The sequence below is a fragment of the Heliangelus exortis genome, chromosome 6 (genome assembly GCF_036169615.1).
Source record: "Heliangelus exortis chromosome 6, bHelExo1.hap1, whole genome shotgun sequence".
Taxonomy (NCBI): domain Eukaryota; kingdom Metazoa; phylum Chordata; class Aves; order Apodiformes; family Trochilidae; genus Heliangelus; species Heliangelus exortis.
In genome coordinates this window covers 25,052,970-25,079,741 of record NC_092427.1, presented here as the reverse complement: position 1 = coordinate 25,079,741, position 26,772 = coordinate 25,052,970, and the positions used below count along the sequence as shown (strand labels likewise).

Sequence of the window (26,772 nt, the reverse complement as noted above, 5' to 3'; positions counted from 1 at the left end):
GCAAATACGGGCTGCTTGCGGGGGGGTGGAGGGTGGGAAACGTGCATTGGAGACCTTCATATTCGAGCGGAGCACTTCCTGGGCTAGTACTTTCAGGGAAAAGAGCTGCTGCCGTAGTAGTTTTTTAATTTCCAGACAAAGAGAATAAAATAAAAATATTCCTGAAGAAGTTTCCGTCCCTCTTCCTGGGCCGACTGGGAACGCAGCCACGCAGGCAAAAACTGACTTCCTTGTGTTCACATCATGTGCAAAGGCCTAGTGGTAACTGGGATGGTTCCTGTCTTATTTATTAAGAAAAAATTAAAAATCGCTGTAGTTGTATTCTTCCCCCTCCCTCCCTTAACATCGCGGTCCTGGAATCTTGCAAAGAGAAAGAAGGGGTAGCCGTAAAATAGCGCTGGCAGGGGCAGGCAGTAAGCCCTTGGTAAAATCGGAGTCATCGAGCTCCGGAGCAGGCAGGGGTATTTTGGCAGGGAAAAGCCGTAGCTGAGCGGGTCGTGGAGGCAGCCACGGCGGAAGGCCGCCTGCGACGGCCGCAGCGCGGATGTATCGCGCCTTTTGTTTCTGCGGAATTTCTCTGTTCCCAGGTCGAGCATCTCTGTGCGGCCTCGGGTGGTGCAGAATCACCGCGAAAGTTGCCGGTGCCTTAGGCGAGGGACGTGTTGCACGGGTGTGGTATTCACGGGTGTGAATGTATGCCTGAAGCAGTGTTTGAAATATTCTACATCTTTAGGAGAGGGGTTTTTTGTCATCTGTTTTCGAGGGATAATCAACATAGAGGCCACTGATAAGAGGACTCCTGCTATTTTCTGAAAGAAAAATTGAGCAAGAAACACCCACAATATTCCGTGTCTTAGCTGAGCATTCTTTGTGGACATGGAAACCGTTTTAGTCTTTTGGAGTACTATCTAAGAACGGAGTATTCCCTGCTGTTGCCTCAGGTCCGAGGGCCCCGGGAAGATTTTATCGGGTGGGTTTCGGGCAGCCTGGGCAAGATGACAGCGCCATGGACAACCTGTGGGAAACAGGGTGGGGAAAGGGCTCGGACTGTTTTTAGGTCGGGGACTGCTTCTGCTTCAGTAGTGGGCGCTAAAGGAAATGTGGTTTCTTTTAGGGCCCAGCGCAGCGGGGGCAGGGGAGAACGCTGGTAAAGCCCTCTTTCGTTGGGGCAAGGCACAGCGCACCCCTCCACCCCGACCCCCCTCCGTTTTGTGAGGCTCCGCGGACTCCGCGCGGCGTTTCGTCCCTCTCTCCACTCCACGCGTGGATATTCCGCTCTCCGGTCATGCCCGCGGGGCCCCGGCACAGCGTCCGGGGAGCGCATGCCACGGGCAGGCGGGACCAAGTTCTCTGTAAAAAGGCAGCGCTCAGGCGAAAGAAACATGGCGCTGGGAAGCAGTATGTGCAAAATCCGCAAGGAATTGCAGTAAATTCCTTTTTGTTTGAAGAAAATTTACAACTTGGTAATAGACCTTTTTATGACCTATTTGGGCTCGTCATTGGCTGCGGCTGGTCATGTGCAGGCAGCGAGCGCTTTCATGGCCTTTTCCTGATTTCCCTGGCGATTTTCCCTCTGCATTCTGCCTTCAGAGAGCCTCAGCCCCTCTTTTCCTAACCTTTGTCTAGGCTGAGGTGTATGGCAGTCGCCTGCATGTTTGTGTCCCGCTCCTCGAAAACCACGGCCGGTCCCGCTGCCGCCACGATGACACTTCCCCGGGGCCGCGACGCCTCCTCTCCCGCGCCCGCGGGGGGATGCGCGGAGCCCCGCTCCCGGCGCTGCGCCGCCTCCGGCCCCTCGCTCCTCTCCTGCCTCTTATTGCCCCTGCTGCCGCTACCTCCTCCGGCGCACGGATTGCTACGCGGGCGCAAAATGGATTACAGCGACCGTCCCGGGCTCCTCCGCAGGCGGGCAGTGCCGCGAACCGGTAAGCACTCGGTTCCCCTCCGGCTGGCCGCTGGTTCTCCACGGCACGGCACCGGCGCCCCTGTACTCCTGCCCCTCTTTCTTGGTCACCTGTTCCTCCGAGCCCCTAATTCTTGCTATTCTTGCCATTGGTGTTATAGTTAACTGCTATAATTACTGTTGGTTGTATTCCTCTTGTAACTATCGCTGTTATTATTATAATCAGTAATAGCTCTGGGAATGCCGCGGAGTTCCTGCGGGTGCTGCGCGGTCTGGCGCGGAAGGGCACTGCGGACCGCGAGGGCACGGCGAGCCACTATCCTCCGCGCCGAGGGGCGGAAGGCTAGGGCGTAGTGCCCGTAGGCAGAGCTTCTCCTGACATGAGGTTTCTTCCTATAAAAGACCTTTTTTTTTTGGGGGTACTTTTCTCCCTGCCAGTCTGAAGCGTGGCGTGGTAAATTCTGTGGTTTAGTTTTCCCGAGGCGGAAGGGCTCTCGGGTAACTTTAAAGCTTAACAGGTGTTTTCGCAGGAGAATCGGGGTCTGTGCTCCGCGTGGGCGGAGGGTGCGAGGGGAACCCGCGGAGCCGGTCGGGCAGGGGGCTATGTCCGGGGCCAGCCCCGAAAGCCTCCCCCCGCCCCGCCGGGACGGTTTACCACATCCTTCCCCCGCTGTACCGTGCCTGAGCTGCGACTTGTGCAGGGCCAGGTTCGGCGTCGAGCAGGCAGTCGGTGCGGAGCAGCCCCGCGATCCTCCTCGCCGGGAAGAGCGGGGGAGGAATGCGTGGAGCCGTGGTAGGAAGCTTAGCCCCGCTTCCAGCTACTTACCCACGTGGAAACCATGAGGGGCTTAGTGGGGGACGAATTCTCGGAATAAACCCCAGGATTATTTTGAAATATATGGAAGAGATAGAACAGTCACGAATATGAACTATGTCTGCTTTATCTATATATGTGTATCTATTCGTAGCTGCATTACCTGTGTAAGTGTATATACGTATCTACACATGTATATCTTTCCCTGGAACATATATTATTTGGAAGTATACTATTTTGAACCTAAGAATATTTTATATATATCTCCTCTTAATTTTCAAAACTTAAATGTGCAGTACAAAGCCTGCTGTCTGCTAATTGGTGTTTACATCGTTGGGAAGTGATGAAAACTCACCGTGCCATTGCACTGCAGGAATTTACCGAATCGCTATTTACCACAAAACCAGCACATTTTACAGTAGAGTAAAATGCCTGGTTAAACCATATCCAGTGAAGGAGGAGAGGTGTGGGAGGTGTTGCAGGTATATATTTTGAAGCCGCAGAAGAAATTCTGCTTTAATCCATCCCCGGTCTGCTAAGCCCGAGCCCACTGCATTATGCTATGGGATGTCTTTCCCTCATGCTTTGACTCTTTGCACTAGCAGACCACCCCGCGCTGCTGAAGGACTTGGGAATTACTTAGGGGGAATCGTTTTCGACATAGCAACAGTTTTCAGAAGTAACTTGTAAAGTATGTACTGTGTCAAGTTTCGCTCTCAGAACCCGTCCTAAGTGACACAGTAATTATAGCTACTTGGCTATAACTCTCTCCAAAAACTTCCAAAAATCTCGTCCTTGAGCTGTGTTCAAATTATTCGTAGCCTGGGGGAAAGAAGAAAACAAAATCAGGATGTTCTAACGAATTCTAATGTGTATGTGTGTGTCTGCAGGTCCTTATGCTGACACAGACGGACACACATGCATTTATGATCTCACTGGTTTATGAGGGAATTCGGCTTTTTTTTTATTTTTATTTTTTTTATTTTTTTTTCCCTGCTAAACGGCTTCCTTCCTTGCTTTCTCTCTCTCCCTTCTTTTTCTTTCTTTTTTCTAATTTTTTTTTTTAAATTATCACTGAAACACACATAGCTATGTGCTTCTCAGTATTCATAAGATACTATGTATGGATGTGAGTATATATGTATACATGGCACATATGAGGACTGTATTTTTATATAATTTGTACTCCTATATAACGTCGTAACGTCGTCTTCTCTGTGTGTGTAGACGTGTTGATGTGTTGTAATTTTAGGAAAACAGAATTCACATTCACTTTTCCCACACCTGCTTCTTTTCCCAATGTGTTAGGCAGAATTTATGACTCACCCCCCCCTTTTTTTTTTTTTTTTTTTTTTTTTTTTGGTGAAAGGAAACAGCCGACCCCTACCCCCCACTTTACTGACGCACGGGCAGTAAAAGAACACCACCACGAAACAACCAGCAGGAAACGGCAGCCTGCGCTCCCTGGCAGTGCCCAGGTACCGCAGACGCCGCCTGCCATTTGGGAAGTCAGGTTGGGCTCCCGCTTAGCTGCTGCCAATTGCGTAGAGAAGAGCAGCCTCTGCTCCCCGAGTTTTGCAGGGGTTTGGTGCAAGGAGGACTGGACTAAGGAGCCAGGAAACCCAATGAGGCTGAGAGAAGAATTACACGTTGGTTTTGCGCTCTTAAGAACAGCAAATCTTGCTGATTCGTTTATTTCACGATAATGTTTCACTTTCCCCAAATAAATATAATTATCACGGGGTGTTTTATGAGCGCTTGGGGCAGAAAAAAAAATCTGAACAAAGACAGTATTTCACCCCTCGGTTGGCAGGCAGCTGTTAAAGGTATTTACTGCTCTACTGCAGTGCGGCACTCAATGCTGCTGGAGCGGGAGAGGAGAAAACAGGAAGCGAAAGGAAAAGATAAGGCGCAATAAACATTGCAGCAGGTCGCCGGGCGGGTCTCTGAGGAAGGGTCTTTGCCAGAGACAAGAGGCAATAAAAGTGCATTCAGCGGCAGCAGGCTCTGCCCAAACCCAGCACTCTCCTCCCATCACCCGCAGGGAAGGGGACGGGGGAGGCAGCCCGCATCTCCCACCCAGCGCTCCACGCCCCGGACGACCTCAGCTGGACCCCGCGAAGGTGCGGGGTCCTTTGGGGGCAGCCCAGCAGCCCGCCCGGTCCCGCTGTGGAGGCCCGGCCCCTCCGCCTCCGCCCGCGGATGGGAGCCCGCCCCGACGGCCCGGGCCGGGGTCACCTGCCCGCGGCTCCAGGGGCGCGGAACAGAGCGGCCGCCGGGGGCGCGGCAGGCCGTGGCCGCCGCCACCAGCCATTTTGTCTCCGCGGACTCTTCCAGGAGAAGGCGCTGTAGGACAAGCCTGGCCCCTCTCCCCGCCTGGGCGAGGGGAATGCCGCCTTGCCGCCCCCTCGGGCCCTGGACCCCTACGCCGCCGGCCTGCACATGGGAGGAGACCACTGGCGGGTGGGGGGTACGGGTGTAGCTCCGCCGCACTTCTCGGGCGTCCCCGTAGCCCACCTCAGCTGCTCCCCAGTTGTCCCACTGCCTCCGGCGCTGAGGCCTCTCACCCTGCCTGAGTCCACGGGCCCTTTTTCGCATCCGTGCGCTCCCCTGGGCTCTCCCTGCCTTCCCCACGGTGCCGGCGGGGCTCACCTCGAGTGCCTCGCCGCCCTCCCGGTCACCGGCCGCCTTTGATGTCGTGCAGCCACTGTTTCCCTCCCTCCGCCTTTGATGTGGGTGCCAGAGCACCGTGGTGGCCCGCACCCTCCTCCCCGCCTGCTCCCTTACCCCGGGCAGCGCCCCCGACCCACGCACATCCCCCCCTCTGCAAGCTGGGGCCCAGCAAGTTTCCTTGGCTCCGTCTCACCTGTTGCCTCCAGGCTTCATCTTCCCCAGCCATGCTCGGACATGACCCTGGCGGCCCGCGAGCCCCCGGGCCATGCCTGCCCCAGCTAGACGCTCCCACACCTCCCGGCCTCCCTTCCCTGCCCTATGCTCCCCGTTCTTCTCCCCCGCGGACTAGGGGTGCCACGGCCGCTGCCCCCGTTTGATGTCGAGGCGCGGCTCGCCGCCGCCCTGCCTGCTCCGGGGCTCTGCTGCCGTCAGATCTGCCCGTGGGCGCTGGGTGCTGGAGGCAGGGGCCTTTGCATGCCCACATCCTGCTCGGCAAGGGCATGGGCGGTGAGGTGACTGCTGAAAGGTTAGGGTTATGATAAAAGCTGAGAGTTATAATGTGTTGGATGCTATCAAGGTGCCAGAGATGGGGCCTATCATTTTCTGGTGGTGTGGTCCTCAGCACAGGATTCTGGTTTTCGTGTCTGTCTGTCAAGTAGCGTCGAGAGCTACAGTGGTTTACCTATGCGATTCAATTTCCCCAACATTTTTATCGCAACAATTATCAGAGGGAAACCAATTATTACTGTGTTACTTAATTCCAGATCTTATCCATCTCCAGATTGTCAGTCCTGAGTATGAGAACTCACACAGAAGTCTAGAGAATGAACTGGCCAGAGCTTCAAAGTCAACTTTCGCATCTGCATTTTAGAATAGGAAATGTGAAAATACTACTAATTCCCTTTTCAAAATCTCAGGGCTAGAATTACTACTCAGTTGCAGAAATGTTCACCTTGCCCCAAGATCACAGGGAGCTATATCTCACTCACCAACTCCTCACTATCCCACATCCTCACTCTTCCCAGACCCAGCCTCCCAGACATGATTGCCTGAAGCACATGCTCTGCTTGGGCTGCTGCTCCTGCCCCACCTGCCAGGGTGCAGATTTTTCTGCTGAGGCTTCAGACACCTGCAGTGTTGCCAGGCCAACCCCATGCCTTGGGTCCCCTTGGCTTGGTTCCTCTTCCCCTGCACCCGCAGGACAGTGCCCTGCCTCCGCATCGTGGGCTTCTCTTGCCCATATGGGCCAAGAAAGCTACTGTGATCCCAGACATGTGGGAAGGATGTAACGCTCCCCGTGTCAGTCCAGGGGATGGGGTCCACCTGTGCCCACCCCTGCCTGGGACTGGGCCTCTGCTGTACCCCACACCATCTGCTAGGCTCAAGATAAACACATTTGACTGCAAGGTGTGGTTCCTGTCACCCCAGCCTGTATAGCCCATATTTTGTTGGATTTTCTCATTGCACCCTTCATTTCATGTCCGTATCTCTCTAGGCTTTTGCTTAGTATTCCCAGGGGACCATCATCCCCACCTGCCAAAGACGCCACTCTCCTGGAGGTCAGAAGGGATGGGGATTTTGAGGGGTTGGGTTCTGAAGGCTTCCCCAAAACCTGGTCCAGCACCTGCTGGGCCCAGGTGTGTGGGATAGACATGAGCTCTTGCCCCTGTCTTCCTGGGGCTGGCAGCACTGGCAGTGCCCCAGCTGAGAGCAACCCCCAAGTCAGCCCCACAAAGAGCAGTGCACCCTTCTCCTGGGGTAGGGTTGGGGGTCTGTCCTGCTCTCCATGGCTTTCATCAGCCTTCCGATGAAGCTCCTAAAACGTCACCTTACACACTGCCCCTGGCATCGTTCCCGGGCACGGGAGGGCACAGGGAGACAGAGACTTTCCACAGCTTAGACCATTAATAAAACATGAAGGTCCCCTCCAAGTCAACCTGTTCTATGATTCTAAGTTGATGCCTTACGATTAAAGCATTGACACAGAGTCAGGAAAATAGGGGAAAGATTGATCAGGAAATGTTACCAGGAAGTCTCTTGTAGTCTGGAGAAAAACGAACTGATCAGCTGTGATCTGAGTCACCTAAAGAGCACGGTGTGAGCTAAGCGGCTCTTTTTAGGCAACTTCAAACTTGAATAGGCAGGTTCGGCAGGAAATGGTTAAGTAAGAGGACATCAGGAGGGACATAACTCTCGTGCGAGATTAAGAGAAAACCAGAAGGGACCTAACACTGGCGTTAGACACAGTTGGTGATAGCTGGTGGCTCCACCCAAAAATAAACTGAAGTGTCGCTTTTCAGAGCGGAGTCCCCCGCGAAGGCGCACCCGCGGGCAAAAGGAGAGGCCGGTCCCCTCTATCCCCTGCCGATCCCCGACAGGGCGGACGTGGCTCCCCGCCCTCTCGGGAAGGGACAAGCCCCTTCCTGGAGGCACCAGGAGATGCTGGATGCTCCGACTTCCTCATCTCAGCCATGACAGATTGGGAGCTAGTGCCCGGGTTCCTTTATGCTGTGTGATTGCCTGGGACATTTGACTTCCTGTGCTTGGGCTCCTTGAAATTCTCACACCCTGCATCCTTCACATCAGGGCAGTTTTATTGTTTTATAACCCTCCTTAAACTTCCAGTCCTCAAAGATCTCACTGTGGCAGGCTTCACACTTTCTCCCTTTCCAATGCCCGGTGCCCTTGCTGTTTCAAGCAGTTTGTTCGCTTGCAAAGGTCGGTCGGATGCCTGGCGCCCCCGCAGTCCCTGGCACAGTTCGCCCGGGCTCAGGAGGCGAACCAGTCAAAACTATTCTCCAGGGGCGCCTGACAAAAATTCTATAAACATCCCGGGAAGGGCGAGAGGAACCCTCGCTCATCTCGCAGTACCTCTGATTTTTTTCCTAACGATGGGCTTCAGTGTTCCTGAAAGACGCAAAGAAAGGTTTGAGCGGGTACCGAAGGCAAAATGCACCCGGCTCCCTTCTCGAGATCAATTTGGAAGCACTAACTCCCCTTTTAGCAGCTTCCCCTACAACGTGCTTCTCAAAAAGGCCGGCATAGCTGACCTTCCACCTATCCCCGCTATTCCGACCCAGTCCCGTTTTTCAGGACAGATTGAGAGAACCTTTATTTAGCGAATAAAAGTTTAAAGCTGAAGGTTATTTATGGTTCCAGAGACAGGTCCTGAGTGGCTATTTAGAAGCACGTGATTCCAATAAACTTTGTTTTATGGCTCCAGAGTTGACAAGCCAAAATATAATTCCCACCATAAATTAGTTTAAGAGCATACAAGTGCAGATGCTTTCGTTCCTGGAAGCAGTAATCGGGGAAGTGTTAGCAGTGAACCGTCTGCGGGAATGCGGCCGTGCAGGCACCTCTGCTCCCGGTTCCCCTCGGCCGAGGGGGGAGAGCGCAGTAAGTCCGCTACCAGCCTCCCCACTGCCACCGCCGCGCTCGGGATTTTTGTGCCCCTGGAAACTCCTGGGTGCGGGGTGTCAGCGCTGCTCATCCTGGCAATGCGGAGCAGCTTTGCTTGGGAGAATGGACAGGTAGAGCTCAGGTGGCTAGGGCAAAACTGGGATGAGCGGGCTGCCCTCCCCCCCGCCTGAGACGTCTGGATTTAGAGAGATATCTATCTTATTTGAATTAAAAAAAAAAAAAAAAAAAAAAAAAAAAAGAGCAGAGAGCAGTAAGGGAACGTTTAGTGTAGAAATACTGATATTTTTCCACTGTCCTCGCAAGATCTGAATGCTAACAAGAGTAGGTAGGATAATTTTTGTTTTTTTTTAAATAGTCTTGGGAAGCTCTATCCAGTGAACTATTGATGCAATTGTTCTGTGTGCTATACAATAATTCTCCACTATATCGTAGGAAGGCACCAGAAGGGGTGAAAAAATCGCTTCGAGAAAAGAAACCCCTAATATTAGTATTTTACTCTAAAACATACTATGTGTTGCAGGAGCATTAGACTTGGCGTGTTTTTGTTTTCCTTAATGTGATATTTGAATGTAATTACTAAAAGATTTGAAGGAAAGTTCAAGTCAAATCCATCCTACTGTAATGCAAACAAAGACGTGTGTCTCATGGTTACTCTTTCTTTAATTAGGGGATCTTAAAGGGAACCTATCCTAGAGTAATTTGAAATTTATTCTTATAAAATTACATCTCTTTCTGTGCTCAGCATCGATAAGTTGCTGGATATTGTGATATTTTATGGGTGAAGATTTAACAAAAGTGATCTGAATATTTAATTTGAAAGTGAGTAGATTGCCACAGGGAAAAAAAAAAGATAGAGGCCTTTGTCATTCTTTTTCCATCATTTAAAGAGCAAGATCTGACTTTTCATGCCTTTAGAAATTAGACGGTATAAAATCTAGACTACGAATATTAACAATTTAAGATCACCCCCCAGCCACATGTGTTCATAAACAACTGACTGAATGCAACGTGGTCATCATTCGGAAGGGGCTTCTACCCCATCACTCCGCTGCTCACAGGATTTACCACCAGTTCCTTTCTGCCTTCATCTATCAAACGCGGTCTGTAATTGTTCTCCAGAAATATCACCCGTGTGTGGAATACAACAGTAACAAACGTTTTTATTGCAACAGGTTCAGCAGCATGGAAGAACATCCACGGTAAGTAACCTCATTTCTTGTAGAGTTTGCGTTGCTTGAAAATCCTGTTTCTTCCCTTTAGACTGGAAGAATTAAGAATTATGTGTCCCTGCTGAATATTGCTACACCAAAGGGAAAAGAAAAAAAAAAAAAAAAAAAAAAGGCTAACTGAAAAAAGCCTATGTCAGCATGTAAAAACTCTTATGGAGTCGGTTTGTGGTATCACGTCATAATCCTGGCTAGCGTTAAAAGCAGAGGTGCAGTGTCCCAATGGCTTATTATAGGGCTGTACAGGTGTCCTGCTCTTTAGCACTGTGAAGTAATTAGCAGCGTTTCCATTTTATCTCGGCGGGACTGCACAGCGCCTCCCCGCGCGAAGCCCGCAACAATCACGTTGTGTCCCAGTGCCTCAGAACCTTGGCTACTCCCCCTGTTTTCTTTAGGCTGGATTCAAAGCAAAGCTGTGCCTGCTATCTAACCTGGTTACCCTGGTTCGGCACAGCTCGGTGCATGGTGAAAGGGGCGGTGGGATGGAGGCTGTCAGCTGCAACCGGGTCGTGCGTGGCGGTATCATGGATCCTCGGCTCCTAGGGCAATGGAGAATCATGTCTGTATCTAAATGCTCTGAAGGCACGGAAGGGAAAGGGTGGCTGAGCTTTGAAGAACAACATTTTACTGTAGTGGTTTTCTCATTCCCGATGGTCCTGCAAGGGCTGTGCTGGGGGCACCGAGGGGCGGGCAGCAGCAGATCAGTGTGTCCCAGGAAATGTTGTTGAATGTTTCTGGCTGCAGTAAGGATCTAAGTGCATTATTTCTGGTGCTTTAGTCTGAGATCGGCTTATTTCTCTCAGATGAAAAGAAAGCCTGCGACATTTGGAGATTCACCGAGTATATATATTGCCCTCCCCGCTCCTGACATCCCCGCTCTGACCAGGAGAACGTAGAGCAGTGGAGCTGTGTTTGTTCGCGTTCCTCCCTGTTTCATCTCCCTGCTAGCTGACAGATAATCTCTCACTGCTTGTGCCTGGCATCTCTTTCTCTCTTTGCCTTACACTGCGATATTGGTTTTCGAGTCCTTTAAATAATAACTAAAGAATCGCCTCCAGTGTTGCTGTTTTAATTGTGTTCCTTAGGTAACTTTCCTCCCCCTTCAGCTCAGCCCTGCGCTATGTAGATGCCCTTGGCATTTTATTCCAGGGTCGGCCCTAAATATATGGATTAGTTGTTTTCTGCCAACGTACATTTAGCATACTGATTATGAACCAGAACACAAAAAGCCTGATAGATCAAAAGCATTTTGTATGGGCAGTTGAACAGGAGGTGAATATATAACGCTTTTGTTCATCAATAACACTTTGGCTTTGACCTGTCTGAGTAAGTCGTGCAGTAAGGTGAAACGCAGGTCACAGCGTCTAACAAATATGAAAATGTGTAGTATTAAGCAGAGTGGGAGCTGCTGCTTCCCCAGCCCCATCTCTTCTCCTCGGGCAACCCTCGGTGGGCTTGTCCGCTCGCAGGGGCTGCCCCAAAGACGAGCTCGCTTCCCCCGCCCCCCAACCCCCCGATGTTACCCTGCCAGTTCAGCCGGGTGGTTAAGCCCCCACCCTCGGGGGGGGGAGGTACCCCCCCCCCTCTCCTTTCAGAGAAAGGAAGAGAAAGAGGGTCGAGCCGCTTAAAATAGGTGGGGATTTAAATAATCCAAGGGAAGTGAAAAGAGTTTAGGGACACAAAGTCGTCTCGAGTTGCACTTGCTGTGAAGAAGACACCACCGCAGTGATAAGAAAGCAGATGTTTAAAAATAGCATCTCCCAGGTCAGGCAGCTGAGAGTTGGAGCCAAGCAAACAAATCGGTACACATCGCTGGGATAAACGCAACACTCCCAAATCTGCCCTCCGCAGTGGTTGGATGTATCACACCCGCACTATTATTTGTCCTTATGGTGCCTGTTTTAAATAGTGGGAAGAGAAGAGGTTGACCGCAGGACAGCAGTGAGGAGCTGGGTCAGACACAATTCATGAACTTTTGTACTCCTGTGTGCTGCTGTCGACAAAGTAAAAATAATGAAACTTTGTGATATGTTTGTAAATGATTTCGGCTGACCTCTCGCCCTGCCCTTCACCATAAACGCTACGGAGGGGAGAACCTGGGAGGGTGCGAGGCTGCGGCTCGCAGGCAGCTCGCGGGATAATAGCTAGAGCAGCATAATGGGATGAAGGTAAATTTGGAAGCTCTCTTCTCCCCGAGAGAAACTAACTCTAGTCTTTAATCTCTTCTTTCTCACCAATCGCTGTTTCTGTTGTCGGCTGTTTTATTTCTGTTTCGATTTTTTTTTTTTTTTTTTTTTTTTTTTTAATTTATTGGGGGGTGTGTGTGTGTATTTCTCATTAGGGAGAATCTCTTCAGACTTGTGTTAGCCTAAATAGATAAATATTTTTTCCTAAATTATTTTAACTATTATTAGTCTAAATAGAGCAATTTGACCGGTAACGTCCGTTTTCGGTAGCGAGGATGTAAACAGCCAAGCATTAAAATGAGCAGCAGGTCTTTCTAAGAATTTAGTAGGCGAAATTCGTCGCTATAAATTGGCGGAGAAATCTATTGCAGCAATAATAACAAGCGTGAATCTTATCTGAAATCCCACCTTCCTGCAAATCCGTATATCAGAACTGATTCCCAGCAGCATAGTTTGCATTCCTCAGAAGACAGTAAGGACATAAGAGAATTGCAAAGACCTGCTATATTGTAGATGAAAAGAGAATGTTATTACGTTGTCTATATATACCCTGTAGAACCGAATTTGTGTGATATTAATATAGTCACAGATTCGATTCTAGGGGAATATATGGTCGATGCAAAAACTTCACATTTCTGCAAATAGTTAGAAGCTTAAATACTGGCGGAATCAAAAGGTGCGTGCGTGCCGAACACTCAGAAATTACAAAAGTTTTGCTGCCTCGCTGTTATTTACTAGATTTTAGGGAGTCTCTTTTAAAATTTCAGTTGTCGTTCTGTCGTAACTCTCACTGACAGACTGTGAATTTAAACAGTTAATCTCACCAGAAGTTACAAATTTTCTAGAAAAAAATTAATCTAGCAATCTGTCAATTAATCTTTAAAAAGATACTCATAAATTAGCTAGATATGCCAGACCTTAGCAAAATATTCCTGTCAAGAGTCCAGATCGCATCAAAATATTTATGACACCACCAAAAGCAGCATTCACTTCTGGAATTCACACTGGAATGTATTTACTTGTAATCCAGGAATGATATTGATGAATGAAGACCGAATTTATCTCATTAAACTCGTGATATTTTGAGCCTAATTAAACGCCGTCTTCAGATCAATTGATTGAACTTTAGTGCTTAAAATGAACGGGTTTTTGCCATCTGTTCGATTTTACATACACACATACATACATGTATAGATTTCTATACATCTAAGTGCGTTTGCTTGTGTGTGCGCGTACTTACGCACACGTATATATATCGAGGCTTGCTAAGTGAATGAGAAGTTACTGATTGCCTAATTTTATTCAGCAGAACTAAATTCTGGTAACTTTTGGATGACCTCTGCGAGACAAAGACAGGACAGATCTATTGTACATCATATTACCCTCTTCTTTGGTGGCTTTTCTTTTCCTCGCCTCCTTATCAGTTTCCTCCCTGTTAATCCCACTTCAGCTCCCGGCTCCGCATATTTTTTTCGATATTTTATTTAAAGCGAGGTACAAACCCCGGTGGAAATTGGGTCTGGTCGTTTAGACAGAGGGGCATCAGCCACCAGGGCTGAAGGAAGCCAGCTGAGACAAAAGGCTGGCCCTACCTGAGGGCCAGGGAGGCGGCGGGCGCCCGAGGGGGATCCCTGTACCGCCGGTACAGGGGGTGCGACCCGCTGGAGAGGGGGGTCACTCGGGTACAGGGATATTATGGAGTGAAATTGGTGGAAATGCTGAGCTGCGGAGAAATCCGGTGATCGGCTCCCGCCTCCCCATTGGCCGGGCCGGTCACATGCCCGCCTAACTTTATTCAGTTGACAGCAAGTAGGAGGGCTCTATGGCAGGGGGAAAAAAGACAACACGAGAAAAATTAGTATTTTCTACCTTCAGAAATTAATGGCCATGAGTTCGTATATGGTGAACTCTAAGTATGTGGATCCCAAATTTCCTCCTTGCGAGGAATATTTGCAGAATAGCTACCTAAGCGAGCAGGGGGCCGAGTACTACAGTGCCTCGCAGGGCTCTGATTTCCAGCACCAGGGACTCTACCCACGGTCAAACTACAGCGAGCAGCCCTTTAGCTGTAGCAATGCCCAAGGCTCTGCCGTGCAGCCGCGGGGTCACGGACAGGAGCAATCCAGCCCAGCGAGCCACTTCCCCGGCCAAGCAGAGCATTGTCCACCGCCTCCAATGTCCAACTCGCGAGCCTGCAGCCAGCAGCCGTCCCTCAAACCCCCAAACGGGTCAGCACTTAAGCAGCCAGCAGTAGTTTATCCCTGGATGAAGAAAGTCCATGTTAACTCGGGTAAGGATCCTCTTCTTACTTTGCTCTTCTACCCTGCCTCCGATCGTCCTCAGCGACGCTCTCTCGAGTCCCTGCCAGACTCGTGGACGAGCTTTTATAAACCGAGGTAGCCAATTACACTCGTCATAAATTTTTATTGCTGAGGAAATAGGCCGTTGGCCATGCGGGGCTTTGCCGTGCAGGAGAAAACTCCGTTTTAGGAGCCTGCTAGGGGCTCCCAGCCTACCTAGCTGCGTGTGCCTGTAGCGCCTGCCTTAAATGAGGGGGAGAACAGCCCGTCCATTGTGAGCAACTGGGACGAATCCAGCCCGGCCACATGCTCGCAGCTCGTAAGGTTTTCTTTTGTAAAGTCGATCCGGCAAGTCAAGATTAGTTTTGTAAAGTTCTCCGTATTTTTTTCCCAGTGAATCCCAATTACAACGGAGGGGAACCTAAACGCTCCCGCACAGCTTACACCAGACAGCAAGTCTTAGAACTGGAAAAAGAATTTCATTTTAACAGGTACCTGACCAGGCGCCGCCGTATCGAGATAGCCCACACTTTGTGTCTCTCTGAGCGCCAGATCAAGATCTGGTTTCAGAACAGAAGAATGAAGTGGAAAAAAGATCACAAACTGCCCAACACGAAGGGCAGGTCGTCTTCCTCTGGTTCAAACCCCCATTTACAGACTGGTTCCAAGGACCATCAGACTGACTTGACAACTTTGTAGAAGAGGTGAAATTTTCCATTTCATCCTTCGCTTCTGGCCAGTACTGTACATAACTGACATTGCCCAAGCAGAACCTGCATGTAGCAGCTAAGGAGTCGAGAAACTGTCATCTTTCTTTAAGGTACTGTTGTACAAAGGAGACAAAATGACGCTACTTTGGATTTTATTTTATTTGCCTCTACTAGCACAACCTAAAAAAAAAAAAAAAAAAAAAAAAAAAAAAAAAAAAAAAAGGAAAAAGAAAAAAAAAAAGAAACCATGCAGGCAGGAATTGGGAAAATATTAAACCAGACCTTCTGTCCATAAAAAGTAATAAATAATTGAAAATTAAACTGTCCTGTGTTTCAGTTTTGAATTCGAAAGTGAAGGTTTGATGCTTTATTCTGGAATTTTTGCTTTTAATTTTCTTTTTAGCCCATGCAGTTTCGGGAGGATGTATTTGGGAAAGTTGAGAACAGGAAACATAGAGCATAGTCTTTTATTTGAACATAAAGACTGGTAATTGTGATTTTTTTTTTTTTTTTTTTTTTTTGTGCTGCTTTACCTTTCTAGGTGTAATGAAAATACTTGCTCATTTTCATAACGTCTAAGAAGGTGTGCATAGGAATTAAGTGGAAACGGGTTATTCTATGTACTGGCAGTGTTAGCATATTTATTTATTTGTTTCATAGAAGAGTGAAGATAAAAACAAAAATAGTCAAACCAAAAACGAGGAAGGGGAGCTACAATACAGTATTTCTCCTTTCCAGACTCATGATCACATGTACAATGTTTACTTGTCTTGAACGTACACAACTTTCTCGTCCCTTTTTTTGAATTTCCTTCTTTGTCAATAGGTAAAGCATCCCTGCTCCTTACTGTGTGCCACCCAGAGCTAACAGGCTTGAAATCTGTTTTCAAAGTCTCTTCTTTTCAGCGGTGTTCTTTAAACCATCAATACCTCATTTAAAAATGGAGAAGGAATAAAAATGGAAAGAAAATAAAAACAAAACACAAACCCCTCCCTCGCCCCCCACCCCCCCAAAAAAAAAGCACGCCTCAGAGTGAAAAAAATGAATGTGATTTCTGATACAACTTGCGCCTTTCAAAGCTGAAAGCTGAATGCATTAATTCTATCAGATTTTGTATTTCTTTTCGGCTCAAGAGAGGGACAGACTATACGAGCTGCTGCTTTGTTTCGTTTGGAGGTTATTTTCGTCTTTTGGGGGTTGGCTTGGGCTTTTTTGGCTTGGTTTTTGTTAAAGGACAGTGATTTTTTTAAGCAAGCCACCACGACACATGACTGCAGTGTAGAAAATCTCAGAAAGTTGCTTTCAAGGAAAGGGGAAGGCTTGGATGGGAGCAGAGCTGTTCTAATACCCACGGATTTGTCCTTGGCTGCTGGCTGCATCATGCCAAAGTTTTAGTGCGTTGTAACTGCCAAACCCAGCCAAACCAGCTCCCTCAGCCACTTACACCTCCGCTCGGGCTATTTTAAAGCTCATCCCTTATCTCCTGTACCCTCAGGGCAGCCTGGGAGAGGGAGCATATCATCGAAATTGTAACGAGGTGATCCTTTTATTAAAGAGAAAAGGGGCAAATGAGGCAACCCAGAGTAAACTGAAGGGAGGTGGAAAGAGAAGGGAGTGAGTTAACATGCTCATCTCTAGGCTGGGTGCTTCCCACCGAGGACTCACTGCTTTCTGGGCTCGGTTGGGAAAGCACTGGCCAAAATGGGCTTGAATGAATTAGAAAATAAAAGACGAGCTTTTCAACTAGGGTGCATTGGGCAGCATTAGCTGTGCCCAGCGGTTAATTTCTGCCCTTTTCTCATCCCTAGAAGTCGGCAAAGTGTAAGACTTGGTCTTTTGTTTTAGAGCCTGGAGAAAACTCTTTGTTCTTCCTTAGGGTTAGCCCAGTTCTCAGACTTGCACATGGCAATACTTGAATATCTCCACGTCGCGATATTAAAGATGGATATTCCCGCATTATTCGCATCATTGTTTCTATGACAAAAAGCACCGAGTTCATACATAGTAAAGACGTCTTTTTTCTGACGCCTTCACGTTGAGAAGCTGAAAAGGTATTTTACTGAAGTTCGGCTAAATTGCAGGAACAGGTTCACCCAGAGGACAAATTTTCTATTCGATTAGTTGTATTTCAGCCGGGAAGAGTGACCTCTAAACCCTTAACCTTTTGGACCCAAACTACCCTTCCCTTTCTCTGGCATGGAGAGCAGCTAGCAGCAGCGCTTGAGGAGGGAATTCCTGAGACAAGTTTTCAAGTTTTGTTACTCTCGGTTCCTGAGGTAGTGGCCTCTCGTCTCCTGAGTTGTCCAAAGCCCTCCCTTTGCTCTTCAAACGATTCTGAGGAAAGAAAAAAGAAAGAGGGGGAAAAAAAATAATAATACCCCAAGCCCCTCTCTTGTTGCTTTTCTTGAAAATCCCCCTCCCGGACCCCCGCTGTTTAATACCTAAAGTGTGTTATAAGTTGGCTGGAAGCAGGGCAAACGTGTTAATCGAGAGAGAGTTACCAACTTTGGCAACTGTGGTACAGTTCTGGAAAATAATGACCTTGGATAAGCAAATCCTTGCTTTTTTGCAACCGAGATGGCTTCCGAAGTTAAAGGGCCAAATTCTGCTTACAGATTTCCTTCCCCCGCCCACTGATGTCAAACAGGGATGTAGATGCGAGCAGAATTTGTCTCATTGTCTTTTGAAATGTTAATATCTCCAGGACGAGTGTTGGCTTCAGCAGGCACAGCTCCTACAACCCTGTTTGCAAGTCCCCTTTGAGCGAGGCTTGGGTACTGCAGGTTTACATAGTTGTAATTGCATTGTAAGCTTGGAGAGAAAATAGGTGAACTGGAGGCAGAAAGTACCAAAAGGAGTAGTTTCCAGCTGCCAATGTTCTGAAGGGTCAATAATGTCTGTAATAAGGACCAGAAGCACCCACTGGTCATTATCTCCCGTGGAAAAACAAAACCCGAAGTTTTTGGTTTGATTTGGGTTTTTTACCCTTCTCCAGAGTTACTCGGTGTAGGAAGGGAAGCTGGTTATATTTTGTTTACATGGGTGAAACGTTGTGTTTTGGAACCTTTGTTAAATGGTGATATTGTCCAGCAGTACTCTCATCTCTGTCAAAGTGTGATGCTTTTTTATAGACTTTACCAATGTTTTGCTGCCATTCATTAAAGCGTGATTTATACTAATTGTCGCCTGTAATTTTGATGTAAGCCCTCCATACACGTTTGAAATAATAAAAGGTGAAGAGAAATAGATTCTAGTTTGTACCTTGAGCAAACAGTCCCTACAAGGTGGGTTTCTCTTCCGTGAAAATGTTGGTCCCTCCCATCATTACAGTGTTAAAAGATGGGTGACTCCGCATAGCATCCTTCCAAATGTCCCTTTGAACAGGTTTGCTGATTGCCCCAGCCATCATGGTGTGACTCTAGGCCAAGCTGGAGTCTATATTTACATTTAGGCTTGCAGTTAAAAGTGCCTGTCATCCATTTGCTACTGCTTTGCATTTAACAAGCCCTCCTAGAATGATTCCCGGATTTATGCATGTGTGCCAGGAGGCAAGGAGCCACACCTGAAGTCACCTCGATCCCCACACAGATATATGCTTTTTAAGTGGGTCCTGGAGGGAATCAATTTAAAAAAAGAAATGGAAATTTGAAATGGAAATACGTCGAGGAACTTTTTCTGAGCATTAAGCTTCAGTTTTTCAACAAATGAAAGATCATAAGAAAACACAAACTTGGAGATTTTAAACTTTCCTGCACACCTCTGGCAGGCACCTTTTTTTTTTTTTTTTCCTCCCCTGCATGAGCACCTCAGACAATAACACATACCTCTGGCCAGGAAAAGTCGATTGAACTATTTTTGTCATAAGTATTTATCAACGAGGACTTGTCCTCTCCTGAAGCGTGGTCAAGGCACGAGTCCAAAAGGATTGTCTGAGCCCGGGAGAGGAGCCTGGTGCACAGGACAAGGCATGTGCCCTTACTGCCCAGTGTGCTCGGAGGGGAGGGTGCGTGAGCGTTTCTAAGCACACGCTGGCTAAGTTTAAATATCGAGGCACATTTGTGATTATACTTTCTCTCTCCCCTGTTTAATGGCTCCTCCTGTTACTCCCGATACATCAATACAGTTCTGTATATTATATCACCACTAGTCGTTAAGGTAAGAATGAAGAGGAAAGGCAGAGTCAATAACAAATCCCACTCACTGTACAGTACAGTAAATAGGGACCTCTCGGTGCAGAGCCACACAGCTTCCAACGGCCATGTTTGTTAGCCCTTTCCCCTGATTTTTTTTTTTTTTTTCCTTCCCCTTCCCCCAAGCCTAGAGACCAAAATAATCTTGCTAGGAACAGTCATAACAGGCAGAATTTCGAAGTGCAAGGAAGATGATAAGAATAGATTTCTACAAGTCCTGACCACGTGATTTGCGAAATAATTAATTCAGCACGTCCCTTAAGAAACACGGAGTCGTCATTAATCTGCCAAGCAAAGGACTCTATCAGACTTGAAAACTGAAGAGATCCCAAGAATATAATATACAAAGGGTGCAGTCCCTCTCTCTGCACACCTAGCTCTTTGGTAGCTGCCGAGAAAGAGACGCCGGGTACGTAAACATTTTTTACTTTTATTCCTTCTTATTTAAGCCTTAATGAACTCAGCTGTCAAACGCTTGACAAATAGGGCACGCTGCTTCCTGATTTCCAGCTCGGCAGCGGCCGGGAGCCGGACAGGGCGCAAGCGCTGACCTTTGCTTCCCAGGGAGCGGGGGGAAGAGGCGAGCGCGGAGCCCCGCGGAGCCCCGCGGAGGAGGCAGGCTGACCGCCTCCGGGGCGGCGGCGCTGACCGCGGCTGCCTGCGCGGGAAGGCGCGGAGCGGAAGGAACAATACGGCTGCCAGGGCATCCGCTGCCCGCTCCGAAAGGCGGCGAGAGGCCCTCGGCTCCTTTGCTAGCGGGGTCGTAAATTTTAACGTGAGTCCTGACAGCGGGGCCGGAGCCACCGCCGAGCGCGCCTTTCCCCCTGCCGCCCGCACAAAGGCGGGCCCTGGACCCGCTTTTCCGGCCACCCTGCCCGCTCCGAACCCTCTTCCCCGTCCGCCCTGCACGCCCCGTCCCGGGCCGCCGCCAGCCTCCGCCCTGCGCGGGGATGGGGGGCAGTCCGGGCGCATCCAGTCCCCGGAGCGGGCACCCTGCCTTTCAACCCTCCGATCAATAGCCCGGACTAGGGAGAAATCGGTTATGTCTTTTTATACAAAACCTCCCTATATACTCAATAGACTGTGGAGCACGAGGCCGAGATTTCTCTGTGAAATCCCCGAGTCAGCTGGAAATACTTTCTGCGAACAGGATATTCTTTAATATCCCTTGCTGGAGTAATTTCTAAAAATCTCTAGATTGTAGCTTTTTATTACTTCCGTTTCTGTGGCAGGACAGAGACAAAGTTTCCTATGTTATGAATTATACATTCAAACAATAACACATTAATTCAATTATTCAAAGATGACAAATGTTTATGTGCTTTGGTAGTGACTAAGGAACAGATTTGCTACTTCACGAGAACTCCTACATTTTTATCAATGAAGTTTTATATTATCCTGTTGGCCCGGGAAAGAAAGCAAACTCTACCAAGGCACGCAGTAAAATGGACCCGAACATAAATCGCAGCCCTTTCATAAGAGCGTTTATTCCCGCATATAGCCCGGGCTATTTTATCAGTTTGACAATTGCCGGAGTTGTTGTTATAAATCATCATAAGTAATTCCTGAAAGGGTGCGAGGCTGCTGGGGGGCGGGCGGAGACTGTAAATCTTTCTGTTTTATTGCTCTATGAACATATGCTCCGACTGAAGAAGTCTTAGATCCCTTACTGGAGACAAATTCACGCAAAGCTGGAGTCCCACCATCCAAAGGATTAACATTTCCTTAATACTTTTTCAGTTCTTTTTACGATGTCTTAATTCTGGTGGCAGTGGCGAAGGTGCTCCTTTCTTTCATCCCTCCTCCATTTTCACGTTAAATTTCGCTTGCTTTTTTTTTTTTTTTTTTTTTTTTTTTTCTTTCCCTAGCCCTAGTCTCTGAAAAGACAGTCGAGGGCTATGGGGTCTTTTCCAAGGGGGTGAGGGGGGGCGAGCTGCCCTCCAAAAAGGAATTTTATTTTAAATCTTCTTCGTGCTGTTTGCTCCACCGGTGCACAACTTTTCCTTCGCACTTTTGTGTAGGAAGGGAAAGACCCCTCCATCACCCAAAATGTCTAAACAGAGGCCGGAATTATGTTCGGCTTTGTGTGTATGTACACAAATATGCAGAACACGCTGTGCGTGTAGGGGTTGCTGTATGTACACACAGACACGCGAGCATGGGGGGCTTTGCAAAACTACCCAGACGACGAAATATATGGCTGACGGAAAAGGATATAAAGAACCATTACCTCTTACTTCAGGCGAGATGTAAGTGCATCGTTTCGAAGAAATATAGGATTATAAATCCGAAGCCGTACACAATAATTTACATTGAACTTATGTTTCCATCACTGGACTCCAATCTTTTTATAACTGGTTTGCAAAGTCAGGAAAAGCAATGTAATTTAGATAAATGTTACAATGCACTTACGGTTAGTATTGTAAGGTAATACGTTACTGTCACATCCTTATGCTTTGGATGGTAATGAAATCATAGCAGATGTTAGATTAGGTGTGGTGTATTTATAGCTACAGATATGTTAGAAAAATCATATAGAGGAGTATATATATATACATATAATATTTTTTTCTTTTTTTTCTGGACTGGAATTTCTGGGGAGCTTTGTGGGCACACATGACGGATATACATCGGGTTTGCTCTGTGTCTCATCATACACACAGAAAGGGGAGGCAGGCTCAGGGCAGACACACATACGCACAAATGTCGTGAGGTTTTTTTCCCCAACGCTTCTTTAGGCTCCAAACAGGGGTAGTCCCTGCTGTCCCGCATCTTCCCATCGAGGAGAAGGAGAAAATAAAATTTCGCGCAAGCCAGTTGAGCCCCAGCGCCTTTCCGTAGCGCTGTTGCGGAGCTGCCCTGGGCGCAGACTCTCAGCTCCAGCCGGTCCCAAATACCTCCTCCTTCTCGGCCGGGAATTTCTGAGCCCTGGGATCATCCCGCGGAATTCACCTTGGGGCTGACTCCGCCGCCCTCGCGGGGTGCGTAAGTGCGGGCGCCGCCGGGGTGCGGAGTGGCGCGGAGCTCTGCGGGAGGAAAGAGGGCTCGGGAGCCAGGCCGGTGCGAGGAGCGCGGGGGGCAGCCCCGCTGAGCGAGGGCGCGGGTGGCCGCGGGGAGTGCGCCAGCCTCGGCCCGGCGAGCTGCTCCTGCCATCACGTGGCCCAATATGCCTGTATTTTAAGGCAGTGCCTATATTTCTGATTATAAAGGGGTTTCTCCTGCTCGCCCCCAAAATTTATCAATGGCCACACGATTTAAAACCAAAACAAAGCACGACTCGGCCAATTGCTGCCTTGGGTTCCTAGAGGTTGATGGCTAAAGGGCTGGGGTTTTTTTTTCGGGTTTTTTTTTTCTTTTTTTTTTTTTTTTTTTTTCCCCCAAAGCCAAACAAATTCCGATTTCTACTCGCTCTTTTTTTATTGGTAGCTCAGTCTGAGATTGTTTTCCTTCTGTCGGGAATTCTGGTGAATGGAAATATCTGTAAAACCGCAAGATCAGGTTTAGGAGAGTATTGTCTGCAGACAAAGGGTGAAGGATATATTCTAAGAACTGCAAGCGCAGATCCTGAAAAGTGAGGACCCCAGGTTTATGATAAATTGACACACAGGTAAGCAACTGCATGGCAAAATGGGACCTTTAACCACAGGGGCTGTGTTATCGCCTTTACTTAGAAACTGTCCGGAATTTGTTTGCAATTTCTGCCCATAACGGCTGCAAATGCTTGAAGTGGTCTCCACCTCCTTAAACGTTTTAAGCTGCAGCTTCGTTTTATTATGTTTTTAAAATAAAATGTGTGTTCCTTCCCAAAGGATAGGGGAAGGCGTTTATCCCTATCCTATTCCAAATTTTCTGTGGTTTCAGGAAGGGAGCTATAAATAAGCAAGGAACGGCAGGAGAGACAACTTTGCTACCTGCTCCCATTGCCAAAGTAAGATTGAGCCTCACGTTAATGCGTTGCCGTGGGTAGCCGGGCAGGGGGTAGCTGTGTTGACTTGTAAAGGGCGATTTAAAATAAGTTTGTCGGTAATGTAGCCCCTAAATACGGTCTCTTGAATATTCCCGCCAAGTGTTTTCCTGTACTTTTTTCCCTAGCCGTGCATTTCTGTTCCTCAGTGGCGCTTGTTTTCCTTCTCCGGTTGTTTTAGTGATGATATTCCCGGTATGTTTATGCCTTCGAGTTACACGCTGTTTGAAGCACGGCTTGATATTTATCTACCCAGAAGTTTCTTGCCCTGTGTTTGTGCGGTTTGATCAATAAGGCGGTGGGAAGGTGCCTGGGGGGACCAGTGCTTCTCTGGGTGGACTGGGGGGCTGGAAGCGTCCATACAGCCTCTCCCTATGCTTTTGCAGCTCAGGTCCCTCTTGGGCTGTTGTAACTAGCCTGGCTCTCCCAGGAACGCCAGTTTCCACTGACATGTGGCCTGCCGGGAGCCCGGGCGAACGGGTGGGTTATATTTGTTAGAGAGCCCCCGCGTAAAGCCCGTCTTTGTGCTGGTGAGAAGAATCTGATGTAAGGCTGCCCCGAGTCACCCTGGAGAGCCTTCCACGGGGACCCAGGTGTCCCGCGGGACAGGGAGACTAGGGGAGGGGGAGAAAGTTGGGGTGGTTTTTTTTTGTTTGTTTTCCTTCTGTTGCGTGTTGCTCTGCTCGATCAGAAGTTAAAGGCAGTGAACATTTTTCTTAGCTGTATGCCTCCAAGCTGCTAGCCTGCCAAGTTAGTCAGCTGAATCCAATTACTGCAAGCAGCATTTCATTTGGCTCGATGGAAGCACTCACTTATAACTTCACCTAAAATTTCAATAATACCTATACCGGGCCCACGCTTGAATAATCCTAAAGATTTCCCTGGGTTTAGCTCCGGCAAACCCGGAGCTAGCTGTCCTCTCCGAGGTCAGCTCTGCAGGACCAGCGCTGGGAGAAGAGCACAACCCAGGCGTGCTGGGACTCCCCTTTTTTGCAGTACAAACTTTCGGGGCTACTCCTGTGGCCGTGGAAATTTCATTTAGCCAAGCTCCCTCCAAGTAAAGCATGTCCAGAGCAAGAAGGGTCTCGTTTGTGAGGCTGAGGAGATGCTTCAGAAAGGGATGTGAAGTCGATAATTAATTAGGCACAAAATGAAAACTTACCGTGTTAATCAACAGCAGCTAACAATGACTTAGTTTGCAATATTATGATCTCTCCGCTCAGGGGCTAAGGTGCAACCCAACTTACCCTGCCTTCATACACCCTGTAAAGTGCTATTTCTAATGAACTCTCTTTAAAAAAATAAAGCACTTAAAGTTGACGTACGCCCACGCGAATGTATTATATAAGATGTTACCGGGACAGGCCCGGGCCAAGAACCTGAGCGAGCATCATGTGTAATCATGAAGCTCCACTTCCCTAACTCCAGTTTGCCAGCATAAATTAAGGTGATTTGGAAGGGGAATGTTGCATCCGACTGGGTTTGAGTAAGGAGAGAGAAGACTTGGTGGAAAGTTCTAAGATCTGTTGTGTTGTGAACTATTGGATTCCCTTCCGTTGGTTGTTCATTAAGTGGTGAGTTATTGCTATACGAGCCAAAGGTCATTTCAAAGGTTTATGGTGGCTAGATATCGTCTTTATAACGACCTGAGCTTCTTTGTGGGGGATTTTCTGGCACTCTTGAGTTTTTAAAGTCCTGAGTAGACACGTTGCAAAGCAAATTAAAAATGCTCGTTTGGAGCCGCAACTATCTGCAGCATATTTTCAGCGCTGGGGTTTATCTTGTCTCTCTGTGTTACCCGGGGATGGAAGGAAGAAGGGAGAGAGACCTGCACCAGCTCTGTTCCCTCGGAACGGGTCATGAGTGCGTGTGCGGTGGCTGTGACCGACGGGGGTGACGGCATCTCCTCTGCAATGCCACCCGTGCCTCGTATGCTGTCTCTCCGCGCCTCGGCCCGGGCGGCCCGGGGAGGCAGACGCGGAGCCACGTTCCGCGGAGGCTGTCGGTGCGTGGGGCCTGGCAGCGCGGCAGCCGGCAGGCCTCCCTGCCTGGGTTCGGCCCGCAGCCAGGGTATTTTGCTCGTTCCTTTGCTCCCCGCCTCTCCCAAAGCGTTATTAATAAATGAAAAGAATAATCTGTCCTTTGTCTGGTAAAAGATGTGACGCGGACGGAGAGACACCGTGAGGGGCTGTGGACGAGAGGTGCATTTATTAACAAACTCCTAAGGAAAAAAGTCCAAAACCAAATCAGTTTCCGCTGAGAGTTCTCACTTCTGTTGCAGGTCCGTGCCCACGGATTATCCAAAGGAACCTGAAGATCCTACCCACCCAATTAGAGTCAAAAATCAAGAAAAAACGTAAGTGCGGTGAGTTCTCTAAATTTCCTTTTCCATCCACCTCTCGCCTCCCCCGCCACGACAAGCCCTTAGAAGGGAGCGGGGAGCCGTGATCGGCCCAGTCCGGTGACGCAGACACTGGGAGCAAGCACGCCGCATCCCTCAACGCCAAACAGCCCGCGGCAAGCTCCGTGGAGAGCTGCCCCTGGTCAGAGCTAGCTGGGCCCGACTGGGGACCCGCCAACTCTGGACCGAGCCGGGGGAAGCGGATGGCTCCCGGTGGTCTCCGTAGCTGGTTTAAGAGACCCGAGGATGGCCGCCGCTCCGTGCCGGAGCCACTCTCCAGCTCCGCTCCGCTGTTCTGCGGGGCCCCTCCGCTATCCCCAGAGGCGAGACCCCCTCCCCGGCTCAGGCGCAGCCCCAGAAGTGGGTGCCCGGCCTCCCGCCCGGGGCAGAGGGTCCCCCACCGCCCGGCTCCCCTGCCCGGCACAGAGGACGGGTCCGGCGGAGGCTCCAGCGCTTTCCTTATATACGGGGCTGCCCCGGACCTGCGGCCGGGAAACGTGCCGAGTCGGGGATTCTTTTGCCGGGCTCCCTCCTACGCGCCGGCTGCTTTGCACTTCTGAAAGTGCCGGGGCTTGGGAAGTGTTTTCCTTTTCATTCCTGGCCGGAGCGTTTACCGCCACGGCGCTAGAAGTCATAAATTTTGTTACAAACCGCAATGACAGGTGCATTGATATGCACCCTGAGAGCTCCGGCTGCTTTAATAACCGCTCCGCTGGCCGCTCTCACCGCCTCTTATTTATTCGGTATCATATTAGATATTGATCCTAAGCAGAATTAAGTGTAGTGGAAGTTTTAGTAGAGAACTGCTTAATATGAAAGTGTCGAGAGGAAAGCGGCTGGTGTCAGCGTGGGCCGGTCGCGCTTCGCGCACATGCGTGGGCTCTCGGCTGCTCCTCACATAGAGCCGTGAGAGGGTCGGTAACCTCCAAAAGTGTTGGAACCAGTGGCGGGACAAAGAAATCCATTATCGTGTGCAACGTCT

General features: G+C 49.0%; 2 protein-coding genes across 10 annotated transcripts in view; both read left to right on the top strand.

Annotated features, from left to right (window-relative positions):
• The first annotated feature begins 1,831 nt into the window (after positions 1-1,831).
• Positions 1,832-26,772, top strand: part of HOXD3 (homeobox D3) — a 31,868-nt gene continuing 6,927 nt past the window's right edge. The window contains exons 1-3 of one of the 8 annotated variants that reach the window (XM_071747273.1): positions 1,865-1,925; positions 9,986-10,012; positions 25,671-25,745. The gene's annotated coding sequence lies outside the window, so the exon portion shown is untranslated. Of the gene's footprint in view, positions 1,926-9,985; positions 10,013-19,591; positions 19,835-22,888; positions 23,033-24,768; positions 24,964-25,670; positions 25,755-26,772 lie in introns of those variants that run through there. The other 7 variants (XM_071747267.1, XM_071747274.1, XM_071747269.1 and 4 more) reach the window with 7 other exon arrangements.
• On the top strand, positions 1,863-18,479 carry HOXD4 (homeobox D4). 2 transcript variants are annotated; one of them, XM_071747276.1, is made up of 4 exons: positions 1,863-1,925; positions 9,986-10,012; positions 10,843-14,515; positions 14,920-18,479. In XM_071747276.1, exons 3-4 carry the CDS (start codon positions 14,107-14,109, stop codon positions 15,222-15,224), a joined length of 714 nt encoding a protein of 237 aa, XP_071603377.1. In that variant the 5' UTR covers positions 1,863-1,925; positions 9,986-10,012; positions 10,843-14,106; the 3' UTR covers positions 15,225-18,479. The 2 variants fall into 2 exon arrangements, with proteins under 2 accessions (XP_071603377.1, XP_071603378.1); XM_071747277.1 differs by lacking the exon at positions 1,863-1,925 and adding an exon at positions 8,728-8,789.

Coding starts and splice junctions, on each gene's coding strand:
- HOXD4 (XM_071747276.1), top strand. CDS start 14,107: ATGGCCATGAGTTCGTATATGGTGAACTCTAAGTATGTGGATCCCAAA. Junction 14,516..14,919: donor GAAAGTCCATGTTAACTCGG/GTAAGGATCCTC, acceptor TTTTTTTCCCAG/TGAATCCCAATTACAACGGA.